Source organism: Triticum urartu, chromosome 7A (assembly GCF_056163025.1).
Source record: "Triticum urartu cultivar PI428250 chromosome 7A, HENAU_Tu73, whole genome shotgun sequence".
Lineage (NCBI taxonomy): Eukaryota > Viridiplantae > Streptophyta > Magnoliopsida > Poales > Poaceae > Triticum > Triticum urartu.
In genome coordinates, this window is record NC_141879.1 from 631431644 (window position 1) to 631448246 (window position 16603).

General features: G+C 50.5%; 2 protein-coding genes and 1 pseudogene across 2 annotated transcripts; all 3 read left to right on the forward strand.

The window, feature by feature from the left end:
- Positions 1-1209: 1209 nt before the first annotated feature.
- Positions 1210-2930, forward strand: LOC147960822 (uncharacterized). The gene has a single exon (XM_087536032.1). The coding sequence runs from the start codon at positions 1385-1387 to the stop codon at positions 2129-2131; it is 747 nt and encodes a 248-aa protein (XP_087392158.1). The 5' UTR covers positions 1210-1384; the 3' UTR covers positions 2132-2930.
- Positions 2931-3897: 967 nt separating this feature from the next.
- LOC125525023 (tyrosine-sulfated glycopeptide receptor 1-like) lies at positions 3898-5998 on the forward strand (annotated as a pseudogene).
- A 5315-nt stretch (positions 5999-11313) lies between these two features.
- On the forward strand, positions 11314-15142 carry LOC125521630 (tyrosine-sulfated glycopeptide receptor 1-like). Its single transcript, XM_048686692.2, has one exon. It carries the CDS (start codon positions 11681-11683, stop codon positions 14924-14926), a length of 3246 nt encoding a protein of 1081 aa, XP_048542649.1. The 5' UTR covers positions 11314-11680; the 3' UTR covers positions 14927-15142.
- Positions 15143-16603: the final 1461 nt, after the last annotated feature.

Here is a 16603-nt window from a genome sequence, read left to right on the forward strand (position 1 = left end):
GAATGAAACGGTACAACGGGAATACATCTTACATACTACATGAAGTCATCATCGTCATCCTCCGTTGATGCAGCCCTCTTGCCCTTCGACGATGCAGTCCTCTTGCCCTCCGTCGATGCAGAACTCTTGCCCTTGGTCGATGCAGAACTCTTGCCCTTCGAGGATGCAGAACTCTTGCCTTTGGACGATGCAGAACTCTTGCCTTTGGACGATGCAGAACTCTTGCCCTTCGAGGATGTAGAACCCGGAAGCGGCGGCATGAAGATATCATCGTCGTCCTCGCTCTCTCAGTCCATAAAAATGGATGCTTTTCTGTAGTCCTTCTGAAAGTTTCACTCTTCGGCTCCACCACCTTCTTCCACCTTTCATGCAACCTAAGAAGTTCTTTACGTACCTCCTCATAGGTCCTTTCAGGCCACCCAGACCTACGTAATTCGTGAGCCAACTCATTCATTATGGTGTCACTACCGGTGAGTTCGTCCCATGGAACTATCCTATTGTCCATCCTGAAATCGGTAGCTAGACTCAGCAGAGTGCTGCTCATCTCAGGGTGAAAACTACGATCAAATGGATAATGGGACATCTCGACTACACTACACTGGAATGCTTATCCACCTCCACCGGAAGGGGGGTTTATAGATACAGAGAAGAAAATGGCGGGAAAGAATAACTGCGGTATGGTGGGAAAGGGTTGGCGGGAAGGGGTTGGCGGGAAACGGGTGGCGGGAACATATGGCGGGAAGGGGTTGGCGGGAAACGGGTGGCGGGAACATATGGCGGGAAGGGGTTGGCGGAAAACGGATGGCGAGAAAATACATTTCAGCCTAATGTATGAGCCATGCAATTTCGGCCTACACGAGACCAAAAAGTACTTTTCGGCCTAGGCTTGACCAAAAAGTCTATTTCGGCCTACACTTGACCGAAAAGTGCCTTTTCGGCCAGGCCCCCACCACTTCGGTCAAGAGAGGGCCGAAAACTCTACTTCGGCCTAACTGTGGCCGAAAAGTCCTATTTCGGCCAAGAGATGGCCGACGGGTTACTACTTTTGATTTTTATGAAAATCATGCTATAGTTTCCGAAAATGCTATAAAATATATCATAGTTTTGAAAAAAAATCACGTAACACATCCTGGCCATTGCCGGACGGATTCACGCGTCTGCCGATGTGTCCATGCTGAACTCGGATTCCTGACGCGTTTCCTTGATCCGAATTGGAGTGGAGCTCGCCTTGCACATCATCAGAACTTATATAAGCGTACTACATCCACAAGAGAATTCATCGCTTTCCTTGATCGCCCAACCTTCTGCCTACACCCGCGAGACAAGAGCGCCACCGCTAGGTCAAGGTCACACAGAGGACAGAGATCGCGTTCGCCGCCACGCCATGGCCGCGCCCACGCAGAGCAGCCCGCTCCGCCGGTGGAAGCGTTTCTTCCGCGCCTTCGACTCTGTGGACGCCGCCATCAAGCCCTCCGACCCTGACCACTCACGCGGCGAGCTCCGGCGCGCCAGGGTCGACATCGTGGAGCAGCTCTGCGACGCCGCGGACGACGACCAGGCGGAGCGCCTCTGCAGGATTCTCGACGACCACATGGCGGAGTCCCTTGAGACGCTGCGACTGATTCCGGTGATGCCCAACCTGTTGGCTTCCACGGACCTCGGCAAGTCCGTCTGCGCGCTGCGCAGGCACGAGTCGGAGCGCGTCCGCGTCCTGGCCAGCGGCCTCGTGAGCGGGTGGAGGGCGTCGATGCAGGACGAGCTCGCCAAGGTCAGAGACGCGCTGCACAAGCTTGACAACATCAACATGCCGCAGACAAAGGAGATCACCGCCGGTCAGCAGCAGCAACATGTCTCCGCCGATTCTGACATAGCCAAGACGAAGGCGTCGGTCATGAAGACGGTGGCAATCAGGAAGGATGCGTCCGGTTCAGCCGCTGGCCTCTGCTCCGAGGAGAAGATGGAAGCCGCGAAACGCAAATTCCGCCAAGGTTACCAAGAAGCAGAGGACGCCAAACGGCTGCGCAGGACACAATTGGTGCAGGCGCCCAAGATGATGCAGCCAATCAGGAGGTGCACCAGCTCCATGGTCAAGAAAACCTTGTCGATCAGGACGCAGCTTCACATGGCTTAGGGCTCTAGCTCAAACAGTTGGAACATTCAGTACTGCAGTTGTAACTAGCATTACTGTAATGCAGTTGCTTGCTTGTCTGTTATGTACATGATCGAAGGAAGTTGATGAATTAAAAGTGAGTTTCGGTGTTACAAATCTACTGACATGTTCAAAGAACTTGGGAAGAAATTACTCGTCGTGTTGGGAAAGATGTGTTAGCCTTAAAGGTGAAACAACTGCTGGCCATGCTGGGTTGTTTTACAGAGGGAGTAGTATAATAACACAGTTGGAGCATGTCTGAAGAATTTAGCATGCAATGGAATTAGCCAAACCCTTTCTCACAGAGCTTCTTCTGTAGTGGTATCCTCCCGCTCTTCTTTGCCTCTCCTACCAGTTCCTGCTACACCAACAAGATTGCTTCTGTGATCGAACTGTTCCAAGTGACTGTTGTTGTTCAGGAGAAAAAGAAGATATGTGCGCTCCCTCTAGAAAAAGTTTACATCGAATTTATTTGTTGTATCAGGAGGGCACCAAAAAGCTCATGTGCAACTTGCTCTCTGAATTTTGCAACTGCTGCAAATTTCGTTCGATACAATGGGCGCCAATATCAGGCCAATTTCATGCCACATTGCAGAGAAAAGAAACACTTACAACACTGGTGTTTACTCCACTGAATTCACATATTTATTGGCATAGATCCACTAGATTACAAGGGGGCTACAATGCCTGATGCATCAACTGAATTCACAGTACTATACAACTTCATTCAAAATCAACTGAATTGCAGGAAAACGTCGACAGCATTCACAGGTGTGTTGCAGATTCTCCTCTGCCTATGTAATTCTGAGCAAATCGAGAGCAATAGCAACACTAACAAAGCCAACGAGAGGCGAGCTCGGCAGAGAACCTGAGCAGCATCAACCAACCCAGCCGAGCATTGATCGTGGCGCAACCTGGTGGAGCAGAGCAGAGAAGAGCAAGAGAGCAGCAGCGTGGCGCAACCCGGTGGTGCGGAGTAGAGCAAGAGAGCAGCAGTAGCAGCACAGGGGAGCGAGTTAAACATACAAGTGTTGCTGCTGTTGTTGTTTTCTTCCCGAAATGGCACTTACAATGCAAAGTGTGATGTGCTCTAATGTACCACCAGAGCCTTGAGATCGTCTAGCGCACCACGCTTTTGTCCAGACCGCATTTCTGGGCTTGTAACTGGCGAGTCGTCTCAACATGAGTAAGCAATGAATCAAGGTTCCCTAAACTAGCCCCGTTCTATGACTTGGAGGCACTCTCCAACGAATTTACCTGCTCCCCGACACCTCACGGTCCGTCGTTACCGACACGCATAACGAAATGGTCAGAGTTGTTTGTTTTTCTACATTGCTTGTCAGAGTTGTTTGTTTTTCTACATTACTTGTGATTTACTACTACACATACGACTAGGGATTAGGAAGACCTGGAAGCAGTATACTACCACAACCACAAGGGACCTGCCGTTAGCCGTAGAATAAACGTTGGTATACGCTGCTTCTCTTTTCATTCTTGAGCTAAACTGAGTAAAGATTTGCTAAAGAAGGAGAGGAAATTATAGCTACCCTTGGCTGCACATGTTCCTCGGCGAGTTTGGGTAAGGCCGCAACCCGTTCTTGATCTAAACTACCATCCATTTCTTATATGGCTCATGGATTCAGTTGCAGGAACACTATGCTGTGGCCATAAGGTTTTCAGGCAAGATCATTGAAAAGGCAATGCTCCAGCGGCTCCGCTGTGCATCAAGCAGCAGCGACAAAGCAGTCATGCCTTTTCATGGCCTCGCTGTTGTGCTGCTGCTGCTCTGTTTTGCTTCTCCCACAAGTTCCTGCACGGAGCATGAGGCCACCACACTCTCTGACTTCCTAGGCGGGCTCGTGCCGGGCAGCAACGGTGGACTCAACGTGTCATGGGTGAATGGCACCGACTGCTGCAACTGGGAAGGCATCGTCTGCAGCAGTGATGGCATAGTCACAGATGTCTTGTTGGCTTCCAAAGGCCTCAGAGGGGTCATCTCACCATCCCTTGCCAACCTTACGGGGCTCTTGCACCTCAACCTATCCCACAATTCTCTTGAAGGCAGCCTACCAGTGGAATTGTTCTTCTCCAGAAGCATCGTCGTCCTCGATGTCAGCTTCAACCGCCTCGGTGGTCATCTGCAAGAGATTCAATCCTCAAGTCATGGTTTTCCTATCAAGGTGTTGAATATCTCAAGCAACTCCTTCACAGGACCGTTTCCGTCCAAAACATGGAAGGCGACGAAGAGTCTGGTTGCTCTTAGTGCAAGCCACAACAGCTTTGAAGGACCCATATCGTCTTCTATCTGCATCAATGGCCCATCATTTGCCATGCTTGACCTCTCACATAACAAATTCAGTGGCAATATTTCTCCAGGGTTTGGCAGCTGCTCCATGCTGAGAGTGCTAAAGGTTGGCCACAACAACCTTACCGGGCCTCTCCCTGATGGACTATTCAATGCTACCTCACTGGAGCACCTCTCTTTGGCCAACAATGGTTTGCAAGGTGTTCTTGATGGTTCCAGCATAGTCAAATTAAGCCGTCTGACTGTCCTAGATCTTGGATTGACTGGTCTCAGTGGCAAGATGCCAGACTCTGTCAGCCAGCTAAGAAGATTGGAGGAACTCTACTTGGACAACAACAATATGTCTGGTGAGCTGCCATCGACACTAGGTAACTGCTCAAATCTCAGATACATTACCATCAGGAACAACAGCTTTATCGGGGATCTTAGCACAGTCAATTTCACCATGCTGGATCTGAGGATAGCTGATTTTTCGATGAACCTCTTCACCGGTCCAATTCCTGAAAGTATCTACTCATGCAGCAATCTAGTTGCGCTGCGGCTGGCTTACAACAACTTTCATGGCCACTTCTCACCAAGAATAGGCAATCTCAGGTCTCTCTCCTTCTTTTCAATTACCAACAACTCTTTTAAAAATATCACAAACGCACTTCAGATGCTCAAGAGCTGCAAGAACCTCACCTCCCTGCTTATCGGAACCAACTTCAAGGGTGAAACCATACCACAGGATGAAACAATTGATGTTTTTGAGAATCTTCAGGTACTGACCATAGATGATTGCTCATTGGTTGGGAAAATTCCTCTTTGGATATCAAAGCTTGCAAAATTGAAGATGATAGATTTATCAGTAAACCAACTCAGTGGACCAATACCATCCTGGATTGATGAACTGGGCTTCCTATTCTACCTAGACATATCAAGCAACAACCTTACAGGAAATATAGAAATTGCATTGACAAAGTTGCCGATGCTGCTATTAGAGGAAAATGTTGCGAAGTTGGACCCAAAGTTCCTTGAGTTGCCTGTATTTTGGACACCATCACGTCAATACCGGATGGTCAGTGCTTTTCCTAGAATATTGTGTCTAGAAAACAATAATTTCACTGGAATAATTCCCCCTGAGATTGGTCAGCTAAAATTGCTCGACGGCCTCAATTTAAGCTCCAATAGCTTAACTGGTGAAATACCACAAGAAATCTGCAACCTCACAAACCTGCAAATTCTTGATCTGTCCAACAACCAGCTCACAGGTGAAATACCATCTGCACTGAGTGATCTGCACTTCCTTTCCAGATTTGATGTTTCTAACAACAAGCTAGAAGGGGAAGTTCCAAGTGGAGGACAGTTTGATTCTTTTTCAAATTCCAGCTACAGTGGGAATCCAAAGCTATGCAGACCTATGATCGACAATGACTGCAACTCAAGACCATCTTCAGCCTCTGGGAAGCGACGGAACAACTTGCGTCGTGCGTTAGTTATCGGAATCACCGCGGGGGGACTCATTGCTCTCATTTTGCTTGCATGCTTCCTTATTGCAAGGTTAGCATATGATGATCACACTGAAAATGTGGTTCCCCTTCGAAGAAGGCGGTGATGGAGATCTTAAGTTCTTAACAGACGCGGTGCTGAAAATCTGGTTCTTATGAACATTGTGCTTTTCTTCCCTCCTGTACTAAGACATGGCTGAAGTCTTCATTGTTTGCCAGGACTTTATGCGCGTCCTTCCCAGTTCTCCTCTGCTATGCAAACAGAGCAAGATATTATATGTCGTAGGCCTCGATTTAGGGTGTAATGTAGTTTCTCGAACTAGATGTGTATAAGATATTAAGATTGTAAGCTAGTATTACCAGCATATACCTCCATACATGTCAGCAATCAAATATTCTAAAGAAGGTAAATGTTTAAATCCTCTAGTTAGCGAGCCCCCAACGTTTTTCCACAGAAATGAGTCGACCAAGAACATTACAGTGGGGGATTTGGCTACAGCAGGAGCCTAATGTAACAAATGAGGATAGACTGCTCGGACTCAGAAGCTTGAGCTCGAGAACTTACGATTCCCACGCGCATCGTTCTGCATTTTCACCACAGAGCCATTCGCACGCGCTGCCGGTGTCGGCCGCCGGAGCCGCGGCAGCCCCTCGGTCACGCGCGCTTGGGCGCGGCCTCGTGCTCGTGGGGGAAACCGTCGCTTAGCTCCGCTCCGCACGGTACCGAGGCGGCCGCCCGGCGAGGGCTCGACGCGTAAACGGAGCACGCACGCCGTACCCGAGCGGCGGCGTCCCCGTCGGCCGGCGCGGACGCGAGAGGGGAACGGGCTATGAGCTAAGGAGGACTTGTTGGGAGGGAGCAAGGAGATCGGGCCGTGCGGTGGATTGAAGGCATGGTTCTTGGGGTGTTGGAGGCCCAGAATGGGCAGAACTCTCTTTTTTCGAGCACAAAAGGGCAACAGCTCAGTTCTTCCAAAATCACTATTAAGCGATCTCAAAAAATCACTATTAAGCGGTACCCCTTGCAAAGGTGGCTACCACCTTTCGTGAAAATTACGCACTGTGTGTCACTTGTTGCAACCTGAGAGTTTTATCTTTTTTCGCAGATTTGTTTTTTTAACATTTCGTCTATTGAATCATGCGGCCAAAGCGATAATCATCTCAGGAAAAGTACATCTTCACATTTGAATACAACCAATCATATGTACTTTTACCTTTGGTTCTCATATTACTGATCATATATTCTTGTTCTCAAAAAATCAAATCTTGTCTATATTACAAGAGATTCCCACTGCAACGTGGGGGACATCATTATAGTTCACTCAATAGTTTGAGCAAATTTGTGAAGTCGGTGAACCTAAAAGAGTACAATCAACCAGAAGCCAAAAGGATCCTCCCTTTTTGATTGTGTAGAATCAAAATGGTACTCAGGCAGACCTCACTCGACCCGATTTTCTTCTATTCCAAACATACCTAAGATCCCAAACTTTAAACTTTCAAATCACGGTGTCAGTTTGCGACAAACAAATAGATATAGCATGGGGCTCCCTTACTGCCTGGGTGATTGGGACAATTCGCCAAGACATATTAATGGGCTTGTTCAGGTGCTGCCCAACAAAGAGAGGAACACTTTGAAGAAAATGTAATTTTTAAATAGGTTTATTTCACTTGTTTTAGATATACATTCTAAAAAGATAAAGTGAAAAAATATGCATTGTGTTGGAAAACATGTCCACACATATGTAAAAAAAACATCTAATTTGTTCGCATGTTTTAAAAAAACATTATGGATGTGAGAAAAAGTGTGCATGTGTTCAGAAAAATGTTCATCCATATGAAAATTAACATTCAACTATTTTTTAAACTATTGGTACTTTCATTTAAAAACAAATGTGTGTGTTCATGTATCTCAAATAAATGTTCATGTGTTTTTAAAAAAATGTTCACATATTCAAAAAGCACGAAAAATAATCATCTATTTTACTTAAGGAGAACAAGGAGAAACAAAAAAGAAAGAAATAAAAAAGGAAAAGAAAGAAATTTAAAAAAGAGAAAAAAAATGTGCTACTTGTCGTGGCCGAAGTGCAGCGCATGTGCGCAATTTATCCCCTATATACGGCGCTATATAGTCTTTTCGGGTGCATAATGATTCTCACCTACCACGCCAAATAATATTTCCATCCTCCGAGCACCATCACGGTTGACATAAACTATCCAATCTAACCTCCAAGCCCTCAGACTTCGCGTCACCCGATTGAAAAGAAACATGCATGGGCCTGTGTGGGCTACCTGAGACGGGCCTCGATATTTCAATACCCAAACATGTCCACGTGTATGGCATTATCGATGCCATGATGATTGTAAGCATATTGTGGTGTTGGTCATGGACATGGTGCTCGCCATGCGGTGGGCGCAAACTGGAGAGCCCAGACAGGTAGGACCAAAAATGTTTTTCGTTTTAGATTTTTTTAGGGAAAATTCTAGCATTTTAAGTTTACAACTAAGAAATAATATGGCTCTATCAAATCCAGCGCGCCTGATTATGTGCCTAACTTGGATTCAATCGTCAAACATTTGTCATCATTTCTATGTCACTCTCCTCTTCTATACCTCTTAGTTTTGCTTCTCACATTTTTTGCCTACCGATGCAGCGGTCTACCAATCTTTCCCCACACTTTTATCTCGCTGCTCACATTTTACTCATCTCTGCTAGTGTCAACTTTAATTCTTATGATTCTTGATCTCGTGCTCCCACGGAAGCAAACATGATCATCAGAGCTATTATTGTGTTTGCACCATTTTTGCTCTTACATCATAAAAAAATATACTAAACATTCATATTTCTAAACTTATTTATCATGTACATTATTCATGACTATAATTATTTGTATTTAGCTAGTATGGTTAATCGCAAAATAGTATTGCTAAAAAATAGTTTAGTGTTTTCAAACATACAATTGTATTTTATATCACTGAAAAACTTGATTCCGCTAAATTTGAATTTAGGTTATATCAAAATTTATCTTTAATTATGTTTTGATGTTATATTTGTGTATGTGTGTGTATTGTATTGTTTTATACCATGGTTGAGATTTCTGAAGCCTGCAACCTACGTCTATTTCTATTGTACTATTTATATTAGGTAAGTGAATTAATATAAACTTTTATAGCATAAATTGAATAGTTAGAAAAATGTGTCTTGCAAATTGGGTCAAACAATGAGTTGGCAACATGTGCATGGTATGCACTTGGTATTGAAATAACATCGATTGTAATAATCACTTGGGAACATAAATACCATTGTTTTCACACAGACGGTTTGATTATTTGATATGCTTGTCCAGAATATTCTTGATTCATCTGGTGTAAACAAAAGATCCCACCAGTAAATACATATAACGTTCTAGCCGTGCAAACTCGAATGGGTCATCCTGCCTGTTTTAGAGAGAGAAAACCATCTGAAGGAGCATAGCTCCCAATTATTCCCCCCACAACATCAATCAAACAGCAGCCAAAAAACTAAACAAGCACTTTGTGAGCTGTAAGTGCCGCTCATGAGCTATGGTGGCCTGCCTTTGCTAAACACTGAGCTTCGATGTTCATTACTCCCTTTCATGAACAACTTCGGCTGATGGGAATCCTTCCATCTTCCTATTGTACTTCATCGATGATTGCTTTGGAAGTTCCTAAATACGCACCCTTTACATGGGGGAGGCATATGAGATCAATGAGATTGGGTTTTTTTGAAAAGAAAAAAAACAACATGTTCAGACATTCTCAAAAAATTTGTAGACACACATCAATATTTGATGTACAACATCAAAAAGCTTTAGCCCCTAATTTGACCAACATTAATAGAAACAAAAAAGACAAAATCTGATGTGAATAGTGTCAAAGTACTATTCACCCAAACGTATCACTATTCACATTCGAATGTGTCTTTTTTGAATCTCTCAATGTACATCGATTTTTGAGCTGATTTTTTTCGTAGTTGTAGACATACCTCGCAGGAATGTTTTCAAATAATTTAAGATTTTTTTGAAATGTATAAATATGAATTTTTGAGATTTATCTCACGATCTCACCTAATGTGAGATCTCATACAATTCTTCCCTCCCTTTACATGGTTCAACGTAGTCAGTCGACACTACAATCCTTTGGCCACAATATCAATAACCAAACGAAATAAGGTTGGAAAAAAATCCCACACCCACCCTCCCAAGTCGCCTCCATGAGGCGATGGGGAGGAACCCTAGGGTGTGGACGCTAGCTCCCTACTTCGCACCCTCCTCCTCCCACACCGCCGCTAGCGCCGGCAAGGCCTCCTTGTCGCCTCACCGACAAAGTGCAAGGTGGCGTTGCGGACGGGTGGCATGGTGATGGCGCGATAGGCTGGGTGTAGAGCATGCTGGCGAGGTGGCGGGTTGTAGGTGGCAGCAGCGGTTGCTCTGCCCTACTGGAGGCGCGGGCCAATGGCGACTAGGGGCGCGGGTGGCTGTCTCTACATGGGTTGTTGGGCGGTGGGGTGCCAGTGTGATGGTGGTGGCTCTCGCCAGTGGCGGCCTAGCCGGTTGGCTTCGTTTAGGCGAGCTCGGGCGCCATTGGATGGTTGGTGCGAGCTCTCTCTGTGGGCATGCGGTCTTTACGATGATGACCAGATGGCGGGCCATGGTTGGTGGTATTGGAGGTCGAGGCGTTATGGCGCTCCGGAGGCGACAATGACCGGCACCTCCGAGACTACCCCGGCGGCTAGACGGCCGACTGCCTGGACGCCCACCTGTCCAGATATGGAGGGGCCAGATCCGATGGGGCGCCGGCCGATGCCCCCTCCCAACCTAGTAGTGTTTGTCCGCAGTTGCCGGGTGGCATAGAGCCTCCCTGTGTGGCTCGACGCGCCTTTGCTACTGGGTTAGGGGTGTGTGCTATTGTTTTTCCTTCCGTTGCAATCCACATAAAAAAACGTGCATTGTCTTTCCCGCGAGCGTGTACACCCCGAGAGTCACCTATGAGCACCCCGAGCAGGTTCGAAACGCCGGCGAGCCAACGAAACGATAACGATAACGAGCCACCGACGTCAAAACCCCATCAATCCCCCCAGAACCGCAGAGAGCCACGCTCACTCCATCGACGAACTCCCGTCGACGTACCCGGAAGCCCGAACACGTCTGTCCGTACAGAAAAGCCCCCCGTCTCGATCAAAACCGTAAGCAGCTCGGGTCACATCACACGATCACATCGGCCGCATCATTCACTAACCAACACGGCCATTTTTATCGTACAAGCATCTGATCAGACGGAGCAACCTGCCTGACGACTCTCATCTCAGCCCAGATAAACAAACATGGATGTGCGTCTTACGTACGTACTCGAGAGAGCGTGGGGGAGTCGCGCCAGGGCCGGCCAATGAGCCGCCCCTTGGAGGCCCCATCGGCCGCGCCTCCAAAAGTCAGACCTGCCCCGAGAGGCCGAGAGCAGCTCGGCAGCATGACTCGCGAAGCACTACGCCCGCCTCCGTGGCCGTGGCCATCTCCGTTGACCTCGCGCCGGATAAACCTATGCCTAGTATATTACCACGGCGACGAGCCATCCCCAGGCCGGCCAATGGGACGCTAGCTTCTCCGCCCTTCCCGCCCTCCCCCGCCCCGCTCCGGTCGTCTAGGAAAAAAGTCCACGCCACGCCCGGCCAAGCGCCACGGCTCGGTTGTTCCCCATGTTGTTGACGGCGGCGGAGGCCTCGCTATGATCATCAGTTGCCCCCACCAGCGGGTCGTCATTTCGGCGGGAGCCGTGCTGATCGCCGTCGTGCTGCTGCTGGCTGGTCCGGTCGCCGGCGCGTGCGGCGACGGGGAGAGGGAGGCGCTGCTGGCCTTCCTCGACGCGCTCTCGCCGCGGGCTGGCGATAACATCGCCGCGTCCTGGCGGGGCTCGCCGGACTGCTGCGCGTGGGAGGGCGTGGGCTGCGACGACGCGGGAGGCGGCGGCGGCGCGGTCACCAGCGTCTCCCTCCCCGGCCGCGGCCTCGGCGGGACGATCTCGCCGGCGGTGGCCAGGCTCCCCACGCTCGCGCACCTCAACCTCTCCGGCAACGGCCTCGCCGGCCCGTTCCCGGCCGAGCTGCTCGCCCTGCCCAACGCCTCCGTCGTCGACGTCAGCTACAACCGCCTCTCCGGCGCGCTCCCTGACTTACCGGCCGCCGCCGGACGCGCCCGCCTCCCGCTGCAGGTGCTGGACGTGTCGAGCAACCATCTGTCCGGGCGGTTCCCGTCCGTGCTCTGGCGGTTCACCCCGGGCCTCGTGTCGCTCAATGCCAGCAACAACAGCTTCGCCGGCGCGATCCCGTCGCTCTGCGTCATCTGCCCGGCGCTCGCCGTCCTCGACGTCTCCCTCAACGCGTTCGGAGGGCCCGTCCCGCCCGGGTTAGGGAACTGCTCGCGGCTGCGGGTCCTCAGCGCCGGCCGCAACAACCTCACCGGCGAGCTCCCCGACGACCTCTTCGAGGTGACGTCGCTGGAGCAGCTGGCGCTCCCGTCCAACCGGATACAGGGCAGGCTCGATCGCCTGCGGATCGCCAGGCTGATCAACCTCGTCAAGCTCGACCTGACCTATAATGCGCTCACCGGCGGGCTGCCGGAGTCCATCGGCGAGCTCACCACGCTGGAGGAGCTCCGGCTCGGGAAGAACAACCTCACCGGCACCATCCCGCTGGCGATCGGCAACTGGACCAGCCTCCGCTACCTGGACCTTCGGTCGAACAACTTCGTCGGGGACCTCGGGGACGTTGACTTCTCCCGCCTCGCCAATCTCACCGTCTTGGACCTGGCCTCCAACAACCTCACCGGCACCATGCCGCCCAGCATCTACTCCTGCACGTCCATGACGGCCCTGCGCGTGGCCAACAACGAGATCTCCGGGCAGGTGCCGCCGGAGATCGGCAACATGCGAGAGCTGCAGTTCCTCTCGTTGACCGTGAACTCTTTTACTAACATCAGCGGCATGTTCTGGAACCTCCAGGGCTGCAGGGACCTCGCCGCGCTGCTCGTGTCGTACAACTTCCACGGCGAGGCCCTGCCGGACGCCGGCTGGGTCGGCGACCACGTCAGCCACGTCCGGGTAATCGTCATGGAGAATTGCGGTCTGACGGGCCAGATACCGTCGTGGCTGTCCAAGCTGCACGGCCTCAACGTCCTGAACCTCGGCGGGAACCGCCTCACCGGCCCGATCCCGAGCTGGCTCGGCGCCATGAAGAGGCTCTACTACGTGGACCTGTCGGGCAACCAGTTCGCCGGAGAGATACCGCCGTCGCTGATGGAGCTGCCGTTGCTGACGTCGGAGAAGGCCATGGCGGAGTTCAAACCGGGCCATCTGCCGCTCGTGTTCACCCTGACGCCGAACAACGGCGCGGAGGTCAGGACGGGCCGCGCGTACTACCAGATGTCCGGCGTCGCCGCCACGCTCAACCTCAGCGACAACGACCTCTCTGGCGCGATCCCGCGAGAGGTCGGGCAGATGAAGATGCTGCAGGTGCTCGACCTCAGCCACAACAACCTCTCCGGCGGCATCACGCCGGAGCTCAGCGGCCTCGCCAAGATCGAGATTCTTGACCTCCGCATGAACCGTCTGACGGGCTCGATCCCGCCGGCGCTCGCCAAGCTCCACTTCATCTCCGACTTCAACGTTGCGAACAACGATCTCGAGGGCCCGATCCCGACGGGCGGGCAGTTCAATGCGTTCCCGGCGGCGAATTTCGCAGGGAACCCGAAGCTTTGCGGCCAGGCGATCTCGGTCCGCTGCAGCAAGAAAAGCGGAATGGCGCCGGGCAAGTCTTCGCCGTCCAAGACCATGGGCAAGAGACTGCTTGTTGCCATCGTTCTTGGAGTCTGCTTCGGCGTGGTTGGCGTCGTCGTCTTGACCGGACTCGCCGTGATCGCCATCAGAAGGTTCATATCGAACGGGTCCGTCAGCGACGGCGGCAAGTGCTCGGAGTCGGCCCTGTTCGACTACTCCATGTCGGATCTGCACGGCGACGAGTCCAAGGACACGATCTTGTTCATGTCCGAGGAGGCCGGCGGCGGCGACCCGACGAGGAAGAGCTTCACGTTCGTGGACATCCTGAAGGCGACCAACAACTTCAGCCCGGATCAGATCATCGGAACGGGGGGCTACGGCCTGGTGTTCCTAGCGGAGCTGGAGGGCGGCGTGAGGCTGGCCGTGAAGAAGCTCAACGGCGACATGTGCCTGGTGGAGCGGGAGTTCCGGGCGGAGGTGGAGGCGCTGTCGGTGACGCGGCACGAGAACCTCGTCCCCCTCCAGGGCTTCTGCATCCGCGGCCGGCTCCGGTTGCTGCTGTACCCGTACATGGCCAACGGCAGCCTCCACGACTGGCTGCACGACCGGCGGCCGGAGCAGCCGGAGCTGGACTGGCGCGCGCGGCTACGGATCGCGCGGGGCGCCGGGCGCGGGGTGCTGCACATCCACGAGGCGTGCACGCCGCAGATCGTGCACCGGGACATCAAGTCGAGCAACATCCTGCTGGACGAGTCCGGCGAGGCGCGGGTGGCGGACTTCGGGCTGGCGCGGCTCATCCTGCCGGACCGGACGCATGTGACGACGGAGCTGGTGGGCACGCTGGGGTACATCCCGCCCGAGTACGGGCAGGGGTGGGTGGCGACGCTGCGGGGCGACGTGTACAGCTTCGGCGTGGTGCTGCTGGAGCTGCTCACCGGGAGGCGGCCGGTGGAGATGATGGCGGCGGCGGGGCAGCCGAGGGACCTCGTCGGGTGGGTGACGCAGATGCGGTCGGCCGGGAGGCGCGCCGAGGCGCTGGACCCGCGGCTGAGGCAGGGGAGCCGGCCGGGCGACGAGGCGCAGATGCTCTACGTGCTCGACCTCGCCTGCCTCTGCGTCGACGCCATCCCGCTCAGCCGGCCGGCGATCCAGGAGGTGGTCAGCTGGCTCGACAACGTCGACACCATCGGCGCGTCCTGACGTGCTCTGTGTAGAGCGAAGATGGAGCGCTCTGCGGGCAGAGATGGTTAGAGTTTTGGGGCGATGGATGGAGTCGATCGATGAGATAGAAAAATCAGAATCAGAATTCAGAAAATGGCGATGTTCTTCAGGCAAATGACTGAATGAAGGACACTCCACCATCCATAATCACATTCTGTCCCGTGGACTAAAGCAACATGGACTAATTTCTGAACCCTGATTGGTCGAGGTGGAGTTTTTTTTCTTTGAAAGGAATGCCTATTCGGCGCACTTTATTTCAAAGCCAACAGAGTTACATCCTGAATTACAAGAGGTAGTAAGAAACTAGGAGGAACATCATCCCAAAAATATAGAAGACTTCGACTCATAAGAGTGTTTTGCTAAGTGATGTGCGACCAAATTTGCATCCCGCTTACAGTGTTGGCGGTGGAGTATAGTTACATAGGTTTGCCACGAAAATGGATGGAGCATTGCTCTTTATTTGGCGAAGAGATGCCCTGGTCTCTATATCGATTGATGCACATAATCATCTTTATTGTGAACTTTTAATCCATACACAAGTGTAAAATGAAAATAAAAAAGAATAGCATGGTATATCAGGGCCAACCAAAAGCAGAATGGATTACATTCTACAACTCATGCATCGTAAATTGTATTGTTAGACAATCACCCAATTTAGTCGAACAAAGTTCAAGCTACAACCTCCAAGTGGCTACACCTAGAGACCAAAATGAGCTTCAAGAACTTGATAAAAACAGTTGCTTGGTTAAGAATGATGTTATTGCAGCAGTTCTGCATTTCCCGATATGGGGCACATACCCCCCCCCTTCCCAATCTAAGCCTTAAGTTGAATAACAATCCCATAGAGCCATCCCGCAAACATAATTGAGATTGAGCTACGCGGGAAATATTGAAAGCCACAAACATAACTCACCATGAAAGCTAAGCGAATGGGCATGAAAAGGCAAACGTTGAATTCGTCTCGTTTGATATTTCCTTACAAAAATACCCCTTTACACATGTAGCATATAAATATCTTCATCTTAAGTGGAACATTGAGCTTCCAAATGATTTTTCTAAGGAAGTTATAATTGTCACTTAGTATCATGCACAAATGCAGAGATTTGATAGAAATAGTTGTTGATGCATGATGCTTCCAAATGAACGCATCCTTGTCATGTACTAGGTTGAACAGTGCACCAAATGAAACCAGATTGTCTATTTATTGACGGTTAACGCTTGTGAAAAGCCAATACAATGGTATCTTGATACGAAGTCTGCCATTAGAACATGCTTTCGTTGAAGTATGTTATATAGTGATGTGTATTGCTTGGGTAATAGGTTATCACCAAACCGAGACTCTTCCTACAAGTGTATATTGGTACCATTACCCACCATGAATCGCCACATGGTGCATAAGTCATCTTCGACTCCAATGAGCCCGTTCGAGGAGGGTGAGCTAGTGGGTCTTAATTATATTGACCTACAACATATGTTTAGAATGGAGGTATTTATTATTAGCAACTCTTGCCACAATGTATCTCCAATTAACAACTTAAACAACTACTTAGTATGCATTTGTTTCATTTTTGTGGTTCTCTATATCTGCCCCACCTTGAACTTTTGATCTATAGATTACACTACATTTAGTTAGATGGTTTTTCTTTGTTTATGCTC